The 20,377-nt window shown below is 33.1% G+C and overlaps 1 protein-coding gene across 2 annotated transcripts in view; it reads right to left on the bottom strand.

Annotated features, from left to right (window-relative positions):
• Window positions 1-16,346, bottom strand: part of LOC117344993 (Golgi integral membrane protein 4-like) — a 53,088-nt gene extending 36,742 nt beyond the window's left edge. The window contains exons 1-7 of one of the 2 annotated variants that reach the window (XM_033907903.1): window positions 16,063-16,346; window positions 7,248-7,297; window positions 6,725-6,778; window positions 3,750-3,900; window positions 3,086-3,168; window positions 1,377-1,439; window positions 495-557 (exon numbers count right to left, since the gene is read on the bottom strand). In XM_033907903.1, coding sequence (XP_033763794.1) covers window positions 495-557; window positions 1,377-1,439; window positions 3,086-3,168; window positions 3,750-3,900; window positions 6,725-6,778; window positions 7,248-7,297; window positions 16,063-16,243 — 645 coding nt within the window. In that variant the 5' untranslated portion in view covers window positions 16,244-16,346. Of the gene's footprint in view, window positions 1-494; window positions 558-1,376; window positions 1,440-3,085; window positions 3,170-3,749; window positions 3,901-6,724; window positions 6,779-7,247; window positions 7,298-16,062 lie in introns of those variants that run through there. The other variant, XM_033907902.1, reaches the window with a different exon arrangement.
• Window positions 16,347-20,377: the final 4,031 nt, after the last annotated feature.

Raw genomic sequence — 20,377 nt, 5'->3', positions numbered from 1 at the left:
CACTCTTGTGTCCTTGAGCAAGACATTACCCCAACTGCTCTGGATTGCATGCATTTGGGCCTTTTGTATGTCCTTCAGTGAGGAAGCTATACAAAAATACCCTAATGGGTTTCTTAAGGGTGCATATATATATATTCATTATATTAATATCAATATACACTATGTATGTACTCTTTAGTTTTTGCAAGGGGCCCACAGAGCATACATGAATTAAACATTTATGTAGAGACAAAATAATTACTACGTAATATACCCACTCTGCTGAAGGAGGTGGGGGGAGGGTGATACAAAGTTCAACATCTAGAAGCTGCCACCTGGAATTACTATTACCAGCCAGCCAGATCCCAAAGTGTGTGGTTACTGATAAACATGTCGTGTGGTTACTGATAAACATGTATGTATATGAATGAAATGAAGAATTAGGTTTGAAATCAGATTGGAAGGAGTGTCCAGGTAACCCAGGGAAAACAAAGCAAAAATATCTATATCTACACCTTAATGTCCTCAATCTGCTTCTCAAGTCCAGTTCTCTCCCTTACACCTGAACCAACTTGTTTCTGTATACAATAATATATGCTCAATTTTCTTACATTTCACATGTACATGTAATACACACAAGTATGCATGTAGCTTTTGTATTTGTCAAGAAAACGTGTCAAGGAAAATGAATTTAACTGAAATTCTTTTAGTCTTCCTAAGGAAAATGTGTGTATGTGTATAAAGCTGTACTATAGTACTAAGGCAATTCAGTTTTGCAAAATCTAACACCAAAATCCTAAATATTTAGCAATAGAATAATTATTAATGTTTACAATACATCAAAGTTTATACATTATTTCTAATTACTTAAATTGTGGATATCTGTATAGATAGTTATTCAAATATAGATTGGCGAAATAAGCTTAAGATGCATAATGATGTGAACCTGTTAAATTTAATGTTTTGGGGTTACCAGTATGATTACACAAGAAAATGAAATAATTTGTTAATTATACAAAATACATGTACAACAGCATTATCATCTGCTGGCAACTTTGACATTTTCCAAACCAATATTTTTCAGTCCAATAGCTGATATGACCTGTAAATGTGTGAATATGTGACGGGAAGATTTATGCTAATTATGTAGAGTTATTTTGATTGCGAAAATTGAACCTACACGTATTATTTTGATAACAATTTGCATAATCTCGAACTACACACAAAGGTGGATCAATCGTGAAAATTAGCCTCTCACGAAAATGATCACTTTTACAGAATATCTTATTTGATGGTCACACTCGAAAGTATTGTGAGTTACACAATAGTTTGTACTTGAAAACATATGTAGCAAAGGCCCTGCTCACCAAAGGAATGGGTTAAAACTAAAACTAAACCTTAATTTCCTGAATCTGCTGTTCTAGATGGACTCGCTCTGTCTGTTCTAGACCTTGTTGTTTCTACCCGCAGTGAAAAAAGTCATGCAATTTGAATAGTGTATCAATCAGAAAAAGCAGCATCAACACAGATATAGGGTTATGATATACAGGTCTTAGCCTGGAATACAACTTTTGATAAATCTATTATGAGAAACATAGCCACCACCAATAAACAAAATCTTCAAAGATAAACCTGTCCTATGAAAAGATTTTAGAAATTATTAACGACATATTAATGGTTTATGAACTGAAAGAAACTTCGGATCTTCATGATTTTCTACTCAAATTATTACAGCTGAGGTGAAAACTACCTAGCACCAGCTTACATATAGGAAAAGTAAATTAAAGCTTCAATTTCTAAATAAGCTTAAGTATTGGAAAAGTAAACTAAAGCTTCAATTTCTAAATAAGCTTACGAATCGGAAAAGTAAATTAAAGCTTCAATTTCTAAATAAGCTTACGAATCGGAAAAGTAAACTAAAGCTTCAATTTCTAAATAAGCTTACGAATCGGAAAAGTAAATTAAAGCTTCAATTTCTAAATAAGCTTCAGTATCGGAAAAGTAAACTAAAGCTTCAATTTCTAAATAAGCTTACGAATCGGAAAAGTAAATTAGAGCTTCAATTTCTAAATAAACTTAATAATTACATAACGGAAAAGTAAATTAAAGCTTCAATTTCTAAATGAGGATACGCATAGAAAAGTAAATTAAAGCTTTAATTTCTAAATAAAACGTCATCACATTTATGCCAAAGCAAAAATCAATATTCATATAACCATAATAACCATTCTGATGCCTTCAAAATTTAATTGAGTGAACAATTCAATAGCTGGAGATTTTAAATCTATTGAGCTGATACTAGTGGGACTAAAATTTGATGTGAAAACAAAACACTTTAATAAATTACATGTGGTGGGGTGGGTTCAAATTAAAATCACATCGATGGCTCAGTGGGGTTTGAAATAGATTTATTCTGTTGTTGGATGCATGTAATTGATGTGTCTGTACCATTTTATACATGAAAATTGCTTCTATACCAGGGTATATGTACCGTTCACAAGAAAGTGGATATGGGGGAGAGTCATCAAAATTTTTAATTGTTTCTATAGGCGACCGGGTCCCCTAATCTCAAAGTGCCTTAGCTTTCCCCCATCCCATATGTTTTCCTGTAACAGCCCTTACTGAAGATTTATGTAGTTCAATTCACAACTTTCAGACAACACAGTAAAACTATTCGTGATGCCTACACGAATCCAAGGGTTTATAACCCTAGGAATGAAAGTGTGGTTGAACACAACAATAATCTGTATCAGAAGTATATGTTGGCTATTTAAAGACTTCCAGAGACTATTAAATGCTGCAAATATTTTTTTCTGAAGAAAGAAATATCTTAATAAGCAGGATATCGCGTGGAAAGTTTTGGGACATCAAATTTCTTACAATGAAAAAAACTGAATACTGATTTTTTAAATGTACGACCCATACAAATGAAATAACTAGAGGAAAAAAAATGTGTTGACCTTTGAGCTGAAAACAAAAAGTATATATCCTTAATTCAATTTATTTCCTAATCTTTACCAATTAAGAAGCATCTACACACTACTTAATGAAACACCTGGTAAGGTTCACCATATTGGAAAACTCACTGTAAATGTATTGTAATTACCTGGCTTTCCTTGAGCTGCGCTGCCAACTTGTTAATTTGGTCAGTCAGATCTTCTTTATCTCTGCCCAGATTTGCTAATTGATCTGTCAAAATCAGTAGACATTGTTTGTAACACAGTATCCTTAACACATGTTTGTAATTATACAAAACTAATATTAGATATGGATTTCAAAGCAATACATTGTTTGGTGGGTTTATCGCCCCATGAACACCCCAGTTCATATCACGTCCAGGTTTCCTTGTAGAAGCTGGTGGCTACCTCACTGAGCAAAATATGAAAGGCACTTCGATTCCAGAGCAATTAGGGTAAAGTGGCTTGACCAAGAAAACGACGACAGCTTGCCCAAGGGCAAAACCACGACAGCAAAGATCGGTCTGTTCCTCAGCTTTCACGTAGGCAGAGATTCTAACCGAATGCGCTATTGCAGCCCCTTGAAATCAATAAGCCCCTTTTCAAACTTTTCCCAATTTTTTTTCTCAAAATATCAAATGAAGAACACCACACATTATAATAAATCAATTCAACATGAATGCCAAAATTTGACACAAGAATGACAAAAATGTTCATACTTTAGATAAATTAAAATAAAACTATCGAAGTTTTACCCAAAAGTATCAATTTGAAATTTTACCAACACTGATACATTCCAGTATGTATTCTTACCCCTTAAACTGGAGATTTCTAATTCTTTCTCCTGTTTTAGCTGCATGTACTCCTGGTTCCTCTGAACTTCCTGTAGTCTTGTATCTTCTTTGTCTTTCTCTTTCTCCGATTGTAGTCGGCTGTAATCTGCTTGTAAATCATCATGCTGACTCTGTTACAAGGAAAAAATATCAAAATCAGATTCGCGCTATCACAAGGATACAAACACGAACTTATAACAGCATCCTCCCAAAACACACACACATACATTACATGCATGGCATGCATTTCACACACAGGGGAGGCCATCCTTCAATGACCATAGCTGTTGATAGGACGTTAAACAATACAATTTTAACCACATATAATTTGCATTCACTTTATTTTTGCAAATGTCCAATTTATTATACTACTTTGCCTGTACATGTGTATTTATTTAGGAAACAATTTATCTGTGATCATGATCATGAGTACAAACTAAAAAAACTTCCATGTAACCAGTGTTATTGCAGGGGAAGAAAAACCCTGATCCCCAGGCCCGAGGCCATAAGTTCAATCACATGCAATGAACCGTTTTCCAGTTATCATTAATTGCAATGATCTACAACATACAAGTGAAAGTTACTTCTTTTCGAAACTTTTAACGAAATTTTAAACTACATATCTAAAGGCTATCTGTCTGTACCACAATATATGAGTAAGCATTTTATGCACATTTGTCATTTTAAAACACTGATATGAGATAGTACTAAATAAATATACTTTTACATGGTTTAAATATCACTTTTGTATGATGTTGTTTTTTATGGCCCTAATGATCTTTATAGTGTTGAAAGGGGCCAATAAGACTGTTATTAAGCATTGAACTGTAGTTGGCAGTTACGGGCTGATTATGCTAACTGGACAAAGGCAAATCTGATGACGCCGCTAGCACTTCATGGTAAATTTACATTTTAGCCTATAACAACCAACTGAAAGCAGTTCAATGCTTTTATAATTTTGAATTGGACCTGAATGTTTAAACTTCAGGCTATATATAGTTCTGTTGAACAATATAACTTGGCCGACGATTCAGTGATGTTAAAATTAATGAAAACTTCACAAAACTTCCCCTAATTTCAATAAAGGGAATAAATACTAATTGTAATGGGTACCATTACATATGGCCCACAAATATATGCATAGGGACAAAGTAAAAGTGTACATTTAAGTAAAATTGCAACTATTTATTCAAATAATTTTATATGCATTCTCCGCATTTACCACAAAAACAGTCACACTGCCTCCAGAAGCACCTGTCACATTTAACCTAGGTGTAAAATGTCAGCATGCGATCATGTTCAAATACATCTTGACTCGGGAAAAGCCTTACACAGAATCTTATGTTTTATATATTATAACATAATTAGCTGTGAACATTTTCATCCAATTTCGTCTTCGCCACCCTCATGTTTGTTCATGGGTAAATGAATTATGCATGTGCACCATGACCCTAAATGACCACAGCCGTCGATGGGCAGTTATAAACCCATACAAACAAACAAACAAACAAAGATTTCTGGGTACAATATTAGCATGCTAGCACTGCACATACACATACATTACTGACCCAAAGCCTTCATATAACTTACCCCAAAAACTTTAACCTGTCCCAAGCTTATGTTCTTCGAACAGACGAGCTAAAAATACATTTTTGATCCTCAAAACTAGTAAGTGACCTTGTTAATCGACCTTCAGTCCTATCCACTAGGTCCTATAATTATTTCATTTATATCGACCATTGATATATTCAGGCAACTTCATTGATTACAAGAAGTGAAGACGTAGGTTTTTTTTTGGCAATATTTTCCTTTCAAATGGTTGTGCCTTTTAATTAGCTTTTAATTATATATCAATTACCATTCATATCCTAGAACATTTGATGATATCTAATCTAGAACATTTTATGATGTTAGATCTAGAATATTTTATGATGTCAGATCTAGAACATTTTATGATATAAGATCTAGAACATTTTATGATATTAAGATCTAGAACATTTTATGATATAAGATCTAGAACATTTTATGATATAAGATCTAGAACATTTTATGATGTCAGATCTAGAACATTTTATGATATTAAGATCTAGTCTAAGAACATTTTATGATGTCAGATCTAGAACATTTTATGATATTAAGATCTAGTCTAAGAACATTTTATGATGTCAGATCTAGAACATTTTATGATATAAGATCTAGAACATTTTATGATATAAGATCTAGAACATTTTATCATATCTGATCACTTTTGAAATTTATTCAGGAGAAAAGAACATGATATATATCTAGAATCTTATTATGGTTAATTAAAAGTGACCTTGGCCTCTGACCAAGTCTCTACAAAAGGAAGGTTTCTCTTTAATATTTTGGCTCAGTGAATAACAGTATACTGTATAATATATATGTGATTATTTACTGAGGTTACAAGGTTAATGTCAATCAATATTTGGAGTTTTAAATTGAAAGCTTCAAAGACATTAATACTAGTCAGGTGATCTCCAGATTTTGAGCTCTGATCTTGAACAGCTGAAGCTTTTACATGTACACTATGCATAAATATGTACAATTATTACAAGTTAAGTTTGGTTATACAAACGAGGTTAATTTAGCAAGGGTTTAATATTGTGATTTCAATGTTGGTTAACCATATTATATATGTATACCATGGGGGTATTTCCATGAATTTTTCTTTTGCACCTGTCCATATATATGACATACATCACAAATATGTTGCAAAAAAAAAATGTTCAAAGACAAATTTATGGCCTTCACATATTTAGCATAAATTTCCCCCTGGTGTAAATCCACATTAACAGCTAGCATATATATACGGTATATAATTTGCAATTGTGAGACTGTTGTGAAATATAAGCAATAGGAAAGAAATAGGAAAAAGTTAACGCTCCAGCTACTTTTTGTATGTGTAGCCATATTTCTAATGGAAGAAACCCTTACCTTAAGCATTTTATGATGTTGATTTAATGTATTTAATCTGTTAATAAATTCTTTCTGAAAAATAAGAGAAAAATATTATTGACAACGAATACATTATATATATCTATGATACAAACTAATTCAAACGAGGATTAAAACCATCATTTTTAATGCATAATATTACACCAATGGTGTTAAGAACCACTTGAAGCTACATGTACAGTATAGGTAAGATATATCACACATTTATTAAACTCCAATATTATTAAAAGTGCTGTTTTCCAATTACACAGCTTTAAGATTTGACATTTTCACATCTCCAATTACAACATATAACTAGAATTGTCCACCACAGAAATAGTCATTAAATGCAAATATAATATTTCAAAGTCCTACAATTACTGTGTATATATATATATATATATATATGACTCTAACAATTATGGTATTATGGGATAGAATGTTGGAACTTGTTTATATACCTAGATCAGGTAATATAAAGGCTAAATTGTTACATTAACAAAGTAAATATTTTCAAACTCACTTTTTCATTTTCACTCCTCTGTTGCATATCATCTTTAGCTGATGTTAACTCTGAAAAAAATAATATATATATATCAATAAGTTATACCTCAAATATTGAAATAAAATATATATATAAATATTGATAATAAGTTATACCTCAAATATTGAAATGAAAAATATATATATATATCAATAATAAGTTATACCTCAAATATTGATATAAATATATATATCTATATATATCAATAATATGTTATACCTCAAATATTGATATAAAAATATATATATATATATATCAATAATAAGTTATACCTCAAATATTGATATAAAAATATATATATATATATATCAATAATAAGTTATACCTCAAATATTGAAATAACAAGGAGCCGCAAAGCCTGGCATTATCCCCCGCGCCCTGCAGTTGGTATGAAAACCCAAATACATGTATAAATTAAGCTCATTGTAAGAGTTATTAAGGAAACAGTAATTTGGTATTTTTGATTAAGAACCACTTTTTGATTAAGAACATGGTGACAGAAAAAATACCGAAAATGGAAGGTCCGCAATAGCAAAAGGCACAACTAGTCTGATATATTCAGAAAGTTTCAAGGAGCTGCGTTGAACAGTTTTGGAGTTGTAGCCAAGAAACAAAAGGAAACAGTAATTTGGTATTTTTAATTCAGTTTCCATGGTGACAGAAAAAATACCGAAAATGGAAGGTCCCCAATAGCAAAAGGCACAACTAGTCTGATATATACAGAATGCTTCAAGGAGCTGCGTTGAACAGTTATGGAGTTATAGCCCGGAAACAGTAATTTGGTATTTTTGATGAAGTTTCCATGGTGACAGAAAAAATACCAAAAATGGAAGGTCCCCAATAGCAAAAGGCACAACTAGGGCACTAGTCTGATATATACAGTAAGTTTTAAGGAGCTGCTTCGAACATTTTTTGAGTTATAGCCCGGAAACAAAAGGAAACAGTAATTTGGTATTTTTGACTAAGTTTCCATGGTGACAGAAAAAATACCGAAAATGGAAGGTCCGCAATAGCAAAAGGCACAACTAGGGCACTAGTCTGACATATACAGAAAGTTTCAAGGAGCTGCGTTGAACGGTTATGGAGTTATAGCCCAGAAAAGAATCTCGGACGGACGCACGGACGGACGGACGGAGCCCAATTTAATATCCCCCGCAAACGCGTTTCGCGGGGGATAAAAATATATATATAAATATCAATAATAAGTTATACCTCAAATATTATAATAAAAATATAAATATCAATAATAAGTTATACCTCAAATATTGATATAAAAATATATATATAAATATCAATAATAAGTTATATTATACCTCAAATATTAAAATAAAAATATATATATAAATATCCATAATAAGTTATACCTCAAATATTGATATAAAAATATATATATAAATATCAATAATAAGTTATATTATACATCAAATATTAAAATAAAAATATATATATAAATATCCATAATAAGTTATACCTCAAATATTGATATAAAAAAAATATATATATATATCAATAATAAGTTATACCTGAAATATTAAAATAAAAATATATATATAAATATCAATAATAAGTTATAACTCGAATATTGATATAAAAATATATATATATATATATATATATCAATAATAAGTTATACCTCATATATTAAAATAAAAATATATATATAAATATACAAGTGTATCAATAATAAGTTATACCTCATATATTAAAATAATAAAAAAAAAATTCCTAGAAACCTTAACAGTATAATTCTATACATGCATATGTATCTGAAAGATCTATATATCCACATATATGTGTGTACATGTATAATAATCCGTAATGGCATGCACCGGGATGTACATGTCACCATATACATAGTGTATAATCCTATAGAATATATCAGATACATGAAGTTATATAGCTCATTCAAGAATAGATACGTATACGGTACATATAACTTAAAACTGTTATTTGGTTTCAATTGATGGAATATTTTAATAAATCTATTCAGGATATGTACATCTCATTTTGTATACAAGCTACTGTACATCTTTAATTTTCTTCCTTAAATATGATAGTCAAACAGCTGGTTAAGGTTAGCTTAGTTATCAATACATGATGATGTACGTATTGCCAAGGCAAATATATATATGTGCTTCCAGAAAAGTATGCAAACAGAAACTTATTTTAAAACTAAAACCAGCTGACAAAAATTAAAGATGTTTGCAGCAGACTCATTAAATATGCTTGAATTTAATCAAGCACTTACTCTGTGTAACAGACTCTGAGGAAATTATACCCAGGACAAGTAATCTTGAAATATTTTACCGACCATGGCCACAAGTAATTATAATTCCACCAACTTATAATTCTCTAATTATTATATGATATCACACAGAAACTACCAGCAGTATATAGAACACCATTTCTAAATGTTTGATGTCAACTCAGTCCCAATACAAAGTGGATATGGTACATACTCCAAAGATTTTTGGTTTGTTTGGTTTGTTTTTGTTTAACGGCCTATTAACAGCCAGGGTCATTTAAGGACGTGCCAGGTTTTGGAGGTGGAGGAAAATACTCCAAAGAACGAGTACCATATGTACATGCACATACATGTACATGTACATGAAGCTGCAGGAGTTTGTGGGACTACAGTCCCAAAAATCACTGGGATAATATAATCAGTCATGATCAGATGACACCTGGCATTGGAACAGGTTTCATCAATGTTCTTTTACTCAATAAAAAGGAAATTTCTGATCTTAAAATTTTGCATAAGAAATCATGACAAAACTAAGGAATTCCTTTTACTTATGCCCATTAAAGGACATTGATGTACTGGGACAAGCTTTTTTTTCAAAATTAACCAAGCAAGGAACTTTAGTGATGAACTAGAGTAGAAATTATACCAAAGTTTTCAGCAAAAGGTCTTGATCTAAGTTACCATTTGTAAATACCCGGTATATCTGACTGATAAACTGTTATTTAGATTAAAGTTAAGAGTAAACTTTAGAGCTGAGAACCTGTAAAACTTGTTTAAGTAAGATTTCAAAAACGCAAAAATATCAAATCATTCCCTTAAGAGTTATGAATTCAAAATGAATTCAGATAAATAAATTATCAACTTGAAAGAGTAATCATGGATGAAATAAATTATAAGTAGACCAAGTTTAAAATAATATTTGAGCACTGATTACTTCAAGAATTATGGTATGACACCCACAATATTAATGTGTGATTTGCTTTACTAATATAAACAGCAATATCAAATGAATCTACAAATCTATAGGATATACTTACCTGATTGGAATTTTAGAATGACTTATTGCCTAAGGGTCATTGCAATTGAAAATGATCTATTCCTGGCAAATAATGTAGTGGTATATACCATATACTAATACTATACCATACATATATGTATTTTCAGGGTTTATATATATATTTATTACATTTTTACCAGTGAAATATCAAAAATTATTCATTCTATAAAAGTGATATTTTCACTAGAAAAGGAAAATGATCTATTCCTAGCAAATAATGTAGTGGTATATACCATATACTAATACTATACCATACATATATGTATTTTCAGGGTTTATATACAAAAAAGTAAAAATGATACTTATTTAATTAATAAAATGATTTATGGATGAAAAGTATCTTTTATTTTGTTGTGTTTGAATTAAATCAACTTAACGTTTCAATGTGAGTCTGACAGGTGACGATCGACACTACGACATCGAGGACATGTAACAGCTATATAAGATTTATGGTCATTATCATAAAAAAGTAGACCTATTGTCAACCATGAATAATTCGAAGTCCCGCTGTATCGAAGTTTTTCTGCAAGTCGAAGTTTGACTGTATATATATATATAAACTTATATTTTTAGTAATATGATTATATATATTATCCCACCAATGTGATATATTTGGACATATATACACACCTGACAATATACAATAGAGTATCAACATGTTCAATCATGTCATGTATCCCCATTTCTAGCCAAAATTTGATATCAAACACGAGCTCTAACGTTAACTCTATCTAGTCAGATGGATCACGGCATTAAAACGGCCGGGAAACAAGACACGGCATTAAAACGGCCGGGAAACAAGACATGGCATTAAAACGGCCGGGAAACAAGACACAATCTAAATATAATCTTTTATATGAATCTCTATTACATACAAAAGCACAAGCAGAATTCGGTTGTTGAATATATCTCATTACCAGTGATCAGGTTTGACCTTAACATGAGTTGTAAAAACATAAAACTGTCCTTATTGAGATTCCCCAAAAGTTAATTTGTGTATAGTAATATCAGGTACCGAAGGACATCATTCGCTTTGTTTTGTATACGTATGTACATGTACATGTAATTGCTTTGTTTTGTATACGTATGTACATGTACAGGGCTTTTTCTCAATGGTTAGGAATTCGAAGGGGCCATTTTGTCTGATTTAGGGACGAAAATTAATGAATTGAGAAAGATTTGTTCAGCAGTAAACAGCAAATTTTGGGAATTTGGTTTAAATATGAGATGATTTCAACTGGGAATGGGGCCCATTAAAGGCCTCAAAAAGCCCACAGAAAAAACCCTGGTACTTAATTAAATGTATATATATAATGTATATGTATATACAATACATATATATATGGTGCATAAACTGTTACATCATTTCACAGCCTGTAGACACTTTCTCATAGCTGATAAAGTAACATGTTGGCTTGACCTCAAGGCTTTTTTTTTTACTACTTATAATTACCCGGCCAAGCACTACATATATACTGTATAATGTTATACACAGGACGCTAGAACACTATACAGTATATTATAATTAGAGCTAGTTACCTGTCCCTCTGCAGTCATTTGAGTCTTAGTATAAGCTTTATTTAAATCTTTTCGTTACATATATATACATTAGGTACCCTCAATTTTTCTTATATAAATCAACTCATGTCATACTGATAATTAAACAATAAAACTGATCATTTTTCATAGAGATTTCAATGTTTACTGTGGTTTGTATACATACACAGGAAAACGTTATTGTTACACTGCAAGCCATTTGTTATTGCTGATGTCTTTTTCTGTCGTCGTGCACACAAAACGACAGTAAAAGTCAGACAAACAGCATGGCTTCCTAGATCAAAGTGTATCATATACAATACAACATGGAACGTTGCAAAGTAAATATATCCTAGGACAAATATATTGTGGCAAAGTCACAGTTTCAGGGCTTGTATTTGTCTCCTGATGTATATGACTAACTTTTAGCAATTTCAAAAGTCAGCAATATTATGTCAAATAGATATGTCCTTTCTAACCCCCGAGTGAAATATTATTTAGGGAGAAATTAGTTTCTAAAGGGTTCGTATATCTATAGCCCTAAATTCTGGGACAACAAATTAGAAGTGTTTTATTTATAAAACTTGAACAAAATAAGACACTTGTTATATCATAACAGTTTGTATTCTGAATGTTAACTTTATCACTTGATTATACCTAGAAAGTGCCAAGAGGGTATATATTCAGGGTTGGGTCACAAGTCATGATCCAGGACCCAAGGTGAAAATTGTTCACCTGTGACAGCACTAGTACTAACCTGTACAAGTATATGATGAGAGAAGTACTTGAGAACATACATATGAAGTGGAACTGGACTGCAATGAACGCCAGCGACCAGGTAGATCATCTGGTTAGTGTTCTTAGGTTTTGGGTTCGAAACCATGGCCGTGCATTTTTCTCTCTCCTATTACATAATACATATGACGCACTGCCTAACTAAATACCCAAGGAGGTGGTATAGAGTCCCGTGTCAAAGGCTTTATCGAAAGAGCGAAGAATCTAGAGGAACTCGACTTGGATGAACGCCGGCAACTATATGCTTATAGGTAGATCAATTGGTAGAGCATCTGGCTAGTGTTCAGAGGTCCCGGGTTTGAGTCCTGTTCTGGCCGAGCATTTTCCCTCTCCTATTACGCATATATGTCCCAGACAAGGTGCACGTGAGAGATAACAAAAAAACAGCTAAATCTCTGTACAAGGTGAGGAACATGTTTCATAGCATTATATACTGGGTATACTTTCATTCCACAAGGATATATATTCACATACAAAATTTAGCAATTGCAGGTGAGTTACCCAGTAGTCATCTACAAGATTTAGCATCTGTACAAAGGTATACATGCATGCCATAGTGAACAAAGGGCAGTAACTCTGTTCATGAAATGGCAATTTTGCCAAAAATAAGGTGATGCTGCAGTCTGGGGTCGGGTAATTATGCAAACCGATTGTGACAGGTGATACATATACAGTAACCATATATATATGCAGTATGTAATTTGTACCAATACAAATATTGTGAGAATAAATATTTTAGTGCATATGTACTGACCACTTGCAATCAGAATTTTGAACTGCATTCTATAGATACACTGGACATCTAAAGCTACAGAGGTTCTGATCGGATGCAGATGAAGCAGAAAACAGGTATTTTGGTACAGCTTCATTACATACATCAAGAAGTTTTAGTAAGCAGCTTTTATTTAGAATGATACTACTAGCTGGTACCATTATATAGAATTACTTGAGAATGAAATACATGCATAGATCTACTATATATATAGCTAGAGTAGAGTTATAGAGGGACTTTATTCTGGGTCTTTCACTCATGTCAGGAGCCAATATTTGACACCCAGATTATTTTCAATTTCAATCTATTATACATTTCCCAAGCAGACTTTCCTTAAGTCTCAAACATTCAGTGTCCAAGCTTTTCTAAACTTTGATTTTAACTATCTGCAGATGCAAATTGTACTATTCTATCTTTTGATCAAATTAAACAATTTATGATTGTTATTAAAATATAATCTTTTGTCAACATGTCTTTATACCTGGTTTGCATATAGCCAGCGATCATGACCCAAATCTCAAAATAGTAAATTTAAAACATGCTGCAAAATTTCCCAACTTCAGGTCTCATCACGACGCCGGCATAGATATACAAGTGAATTTATTAATCAATGTCTGCATGTGGTCATCACACCTACAAGGCTAGATATATATAGATTTATCCTGCAACTGCCACCTCATTGTCGGGATACACCCAAAGTATATATTTTTGCTGTATAAGTCAGTGACAGGAAACAGCTGTGTTTTGGAATCTTAGCATATGTGTCAATTCGACTGACCTATAGCTGCTTCAAAGTGAAACGTTTAAAAGGCGAACATATTTCTGTCATTTTTGACACTGTTTCACTTCAAAATGATTTTTTTTTTATTGTTGCAGAATAAATAGAATACATGGTCAGTGTCTTAAAATATAAGCTTTATTTTTGGCTCAACACTTTTGTCTTTCTTTACCCTCGCCAAAATACAGCTTATATTTTAAGACACTGACCATGTATTCTCTATATATCCCTGGAATGTAACCATCTAATATGTATACAATGGTACAAATGCAACCATCGGTCAAGCATATATACCATACTTTGCATTTATAATCCTGTTAAAGCTGTTCATCAATGTATTTTCTTGAAGCAGTCTAGTTTTGACCAATATTTGTCACAATTGATTTAAACAACACTTAATACTATAGCCCTGTTACAATAATTAATCATAATCAACAGTATTTACTGCAGTTGCATTATTAAGACTATAGTCTACACTGCAATTTTCTTACTAGGCCTAACGTTAACAGGCCGGGGAAACCCCTAGATCGGCGTATAATACCTCGATCGGCCTATTATACGCCGATTGAGGTATGGATTTGTTACTAAAAATAGCTCAAATCAATTTAAACTCATCTTTTTAAAAATTTCTATCCAAGTCGCATTTATTTAGCCATTAAACGTTATACAAATACAAAAATTAAATTTATTTGAGTGCGAGAAAGAACTGAAAACAGATGTAATACTTCCGGTCTATATGGCCTATGTTACGATGGTAGTGTTACTACGGCGGCATCAAGTTTCTAAGTAGCCACTGCTTCCATTAAACATATTTCAGCAAAATATTATTTATTTTGTCATAAATTCATGCGACTTGGATAGAAAATTTTAAAAAGTTGAGTTTAAATTGATTTGAGCTATTTTTAGTAACAAATCCATACCTCAATTGGCGTATAATAGGCCGATCAAGGTATTATACGCCGATCTAGGGGTTTCCCCCGACCTGGTTAAGTACCAATTTCTAACTGTTCTCTAGATCTATTACACCATTGAAGATCGTGCCTGACTACCTATATAAATTATGCATTTTATAACACAGACAGACTATTTAATATATAGATACTTAGGTTCTAATATAGAAACTACAAATGATGATAAACACTCTATACTACACATGCTATAATTATTGTAGTAGAGGGTGTGTCATCGTAATAATTGTTTCTTGTAGAACAGTAGTAAGACCTGTGGGTTTGATTGTATAAAATTAAATATAAAATCTATTGTTTCATGCAGTTTGATTGTACAAAAACAAATATAAAAACTATTGATATAAGCTTATACGAATACTGGTCCGTGTTATTCAGATCAACATATTAATAGAAAAAGTCCTAAATTCTATATAATTAGCAACGAACTTGACAAGTGTTCCGCTTCGTCACACATGAACGACACTCGTTCTTGCTTCCTCACCTTGACTGTTTACAAAATGGATTTCTACTAGATATATAGCACACTCATGACCGATACCTATGCGAAATACAATAAAAATACAGAACTAATTAATGCGTCACCGAAAAATACATCACGAGAAATAAATCCAAAGAGTAATATTCCTGGGAATATATAGTCTACCTTGCAGTTGTGTACGTAGAGATTCCTGTTCCCTGCGGTACCTTTCTGCAATTCGCTCTGTCGATTTCAGCTTACCGCTTGTATTGTTATAAATATAAATAAAATAGACACCACACAAGAGTGTTGCAGAGACTACAACACCCTTGAGAAGGTTGCCATTCCGTCGACTCATGTTATTCATCTGTGCACAGCACAGATCTGACTGTCACTTCTCAAGATTCCCTGCCAACACGACACGTTTTCATCATCACCATCAAAACAATATGGCGACGTGTCATCGCAATGCATTCTGGGAAAAGTACCTGTACCACTTCCTCAGGTACGACAATTTGACAAATGGCTCCAAGCTACAAGGCGTAGAGAAGCTCTTACACAGAAGTCGATGTAGTTGACTATTTTATGAGAATAATACATGACAACAACTAACGAAACGTTATTTTTGCTATGTTAGGTTGCTGAAAAAATAAAGACCAAAACTCTGTTGTTGTGAAAGCATTGTTAGCTTAAAATTATTGGTAGTAGAAATATACATAAAGGCAGGGACGAACAGATGTGTATCCTGATAAAAGTGTAAGGATTTAGCCAAGAATTTTTCACCTAATCGCAATCATGCACGATTAATCACAATTTATGCTGATACAGACGGTACGCTTATGTGCATCATTCTGTTGTTGTTTGTTTGTTTGTTTTTGTTTTTTTTTACAATTTGTATATGCCCGATGTCTAGCTATAACAGAGCTAGAACATGATGAAAAATAAATCACCTAAGGGCTTCAAGGGTACTTTATAGACAATTTCTTTTACTTATACTCCAGCGATTTGATTTTGAGTGAATATTATCGTGCTTATATTTTCTAATGAAACATCTTGTCTGGAAAAAAACCGTATCGACTGTCTGGTGACAATGACAATGACAATGACAATATTTTATTCTCATAAACATATAAAGTGTAGAGAATTATATACATACAAAATTTGTACAGGACATATGATATAATACATCGATACATTTGTTAAGCAAGAGATTATCTTAAATATTGTTGAGTCGTATACTTATTTCTTTAATTAATTTCACAAGTGATTTCAATTCATCGACTACTACAAAATTAAAAAGTGTATTAAATTTGAATGTACTTGGTCTTTCATAATAGTATCTAGATATATATTTTTTTCTGTTTAATGCTATTTGATGATCGCTACAATTAAATAGATAATGGAATTCGTCTCCTATTTCATTCAGGTTACACAGACTACAGATTCTATTTTCTCTTGGGATGTTATTCCATCTTCCGTATTCGATTGGTAATTTAATGTTACAAGTTCGAAATTTACAATAGGAATTAGCTAGCTTAGGAGGGAGGTCAAGTAGATATTTTTCTAAACTTAAATCATGTTTATAAATTCTGTAATTGGTCCCTTTCGGAGAATTGAAAACGTCATTTTTCCAATTACATATGAACAAATTTCTTAGAGTATGAAAAACAGTATTTTTTAAGCAGCGTATACTAGTAAATTCATGGTTTTCAAAAACATCTAATAAATTACATTCTTCAAAAATATTTTTAATATAGTTAGACCATTGAGTATTATAATGTCTTAAAATTTGGAAAAATTTGTTGCTCAATTTATTATGAGTTGAGACCATCATTTTGGCCCAAAATCCAATCATACGAACTTTTATATTTATACTTAATGGAAACCTTCCCAATTCTCCATATATCACAAAGTTTGGTGTAGATGTTTTTAATCTAAGGATATGTTTACAGAATTTCAAATGCAGACGTTCTAAGAGTTTGGTGTCACAAAACCCCCAAACCTCACAGCCATATAGTATAATCGGTTTGATTGCTTTATCAAAAATATCCATTTTACAATCGATGGACATATTATGATTTATGCATTTTGAAATAGCGCCATACATGGTCCTAAGGCCTTTTTCATATAATTGTTTGATATTCAAATGTGTAAAACCATTTCTAGTGAAACAAGCCCCGAGATATTTAAAATTTTTCACAATTTCTAAATTATTGCCATTATAGGTGAACTGTATATTTCGTGACACCGTTCCTCTCCCAAAAACCATTATCTTAGTCTTGTCAATGTTAACTTTAAGATGCCACAATTTTGAGTAGGTGTGAAATACGTTAAGTTGTGTTTGTAAATCTTCTACTGACTCTGCAAGTAGAATGGTATCATCGGCATACAACATTACATACAACTTGAGATAAACTTGTAGCTCTGACAGATTTCGACTGATATTGGATCAGAGACTTGTATATCCGTCCCTGATTAGATGTAGCGTACATCTGAATGTAAAAATATACAAAATTGAACGTCTTTCAATATAAGATCATATATGCAAAACGGCTGTTTTGTTTCTGTACGACAAACAACTCAACTTAGTGTGTGAGGGAGGCTGAAGGTAATATAAGTGAACAATATTGGGAAGAAATACTCTTTAATGAGAGTTCCTTCCCTTGGACCTATCGTCTAGGGTACTGGATTCTCGCGCGTCTCACGATTTTCGTCTTCCCTTAGATCTAGACCATATGTCGGTATATAAAGGCCAGGAAGCAAAGCAACATCGGAATTGTGCCACTCACGAAAGGAACCAAATTGCTTTCTGACAGCAAGGATAAATCAGAGGCACTTAACAGGCCGTTTCAGTCTGTGTTTACTAGGGAGCCAGACCGGGGTTCGAACCCGGGACCTCCGAACACTAGCCGGGTGCTCTACCAATTGAGCTACCTGGTCGCCGATGATCGACCCGGTCCAGTTCCGCTACATACCAACATTCCTCATACACAAGTACCCTACCACGAGAGACCTTAACATAGAAGTGGGTATGGTAAGCCAAGGTGTCATTTATATTCGTGGAGCAATGTACGTTGATCCAGTATTATACCAAATTAACTAATTGGCTTGCCAAAAAGAGAGTAGCGAAGCTGCTACATGACGTCAATGTTAACAAAGCAAACAGGGTCCTCTATCAGTGCTCAACTAACTGGCACCAGCAGTTACCTATTAATCGCGTATAGTGCGCACTTTTTTTTTCTCCAAAAATGACAAGTGAAAAAATCCACTGCGCACTATACGCAGGTACAAGCCTTTACCGGTCAGATGCATTGGTGTCATGAATGTGATGCGAGATTCGTAAGATTGTTATTTAGATGTTTAATTCATTGAAATTGTATGTATCTACTAGCAATTATGTGGATTTATATGTTAGTCGATCGTGTGCCACACATGTCCCGCACACACTCAATCTCACTTGAGCGAGTTGCCGTATTCAGGTCCAAAAGGATGTACAATGACTCAATTAACATCAAACACAATTTTCATCTGCCGTCAAGCCATCAATACAGGTGATATCCCGTACGACTGGAGTAAGTTACCGTCATCAACCGAGCAACCAGGTCAGTGTCACTAACATGTGTTAGCTGCAAACTTATGGAACACATCACAGGGGCTTGGCACGATTTTCTAAATGATGTTCCACATATATATATATTATAGTACACTCCTGTGAAAGTCAGTCGCTGATTAATTACCACCCATGACATCGTACAATGTAGTCATGTACGACAGGAAGGTAAAGATAGATACAGCCATCCTAGATTTCAGCAAAGTCTTTGATAAGGCTCCCCACTCCAAATTACACTACAACTTAGAGTACTACGGCGTGAACCTACCAACCCTACAATGGACCAAGACCTTCCTGACATCTAGGACGGAGCGCGTAATTGTAGACGGCCAACAGTCATCAGAGTTGAAGTAGAATCCGGAGTCCCACAGGGGGCAGTCCCCCGACCTATATCTCTACGATATCTACTGTACGCCTTTTCGCGGATGTCTGTTTAATTTATCGACCAATACAGTCTCTCAATGACCATCTAGATTTTAAAAAGACCTTAATTCATTGGAAGAATGGGTGGAAACTTGGGGCATGTCCTTCAATGCAGACAATTGCTATATCCTCAGAACATCGAGATCAAGAACCCCAAGTAATAATAACTACCAATTAACAGGCCATATCCGTCGAAGAAAATCCATATCTAGGAGTAACACTACACGATTCCATGAAATGGGATTCCCACGTCCGGAAAGCCTCCAACAAAGCGAACACCACACTAAGCTTTCTAAGATGGAACCTACATGTACGACACTATCCATCATCGCTAAAGCTTTGTGCATACCAGTCGCACGTAAGATCTGTATTGGAGTACAGTTGTACAATCTGTGATTCATACCAACAACATAATATATATCAATGCGCTGGAAAAAGTACAAAGAAGGGCTGCACGATTTATATCAT

This window comes from Pecten maximus, chromosome 16 (genome assembly GCF_902652985.1).
Source record: "Pecten maximus chromosome 16, xPecMax1.1, whole genome shotgun sequence".
NCBI classification, from domain to species: domain Eukaryota; kingdom Metazoa; phylum Mollusca; class Bivalvia; order Pectinida; family Pectinidae; genus Pecten; species Pecten maximus.
This window is presented reverse-complemented; position numbering and strand designations above follow the sequence as displayed.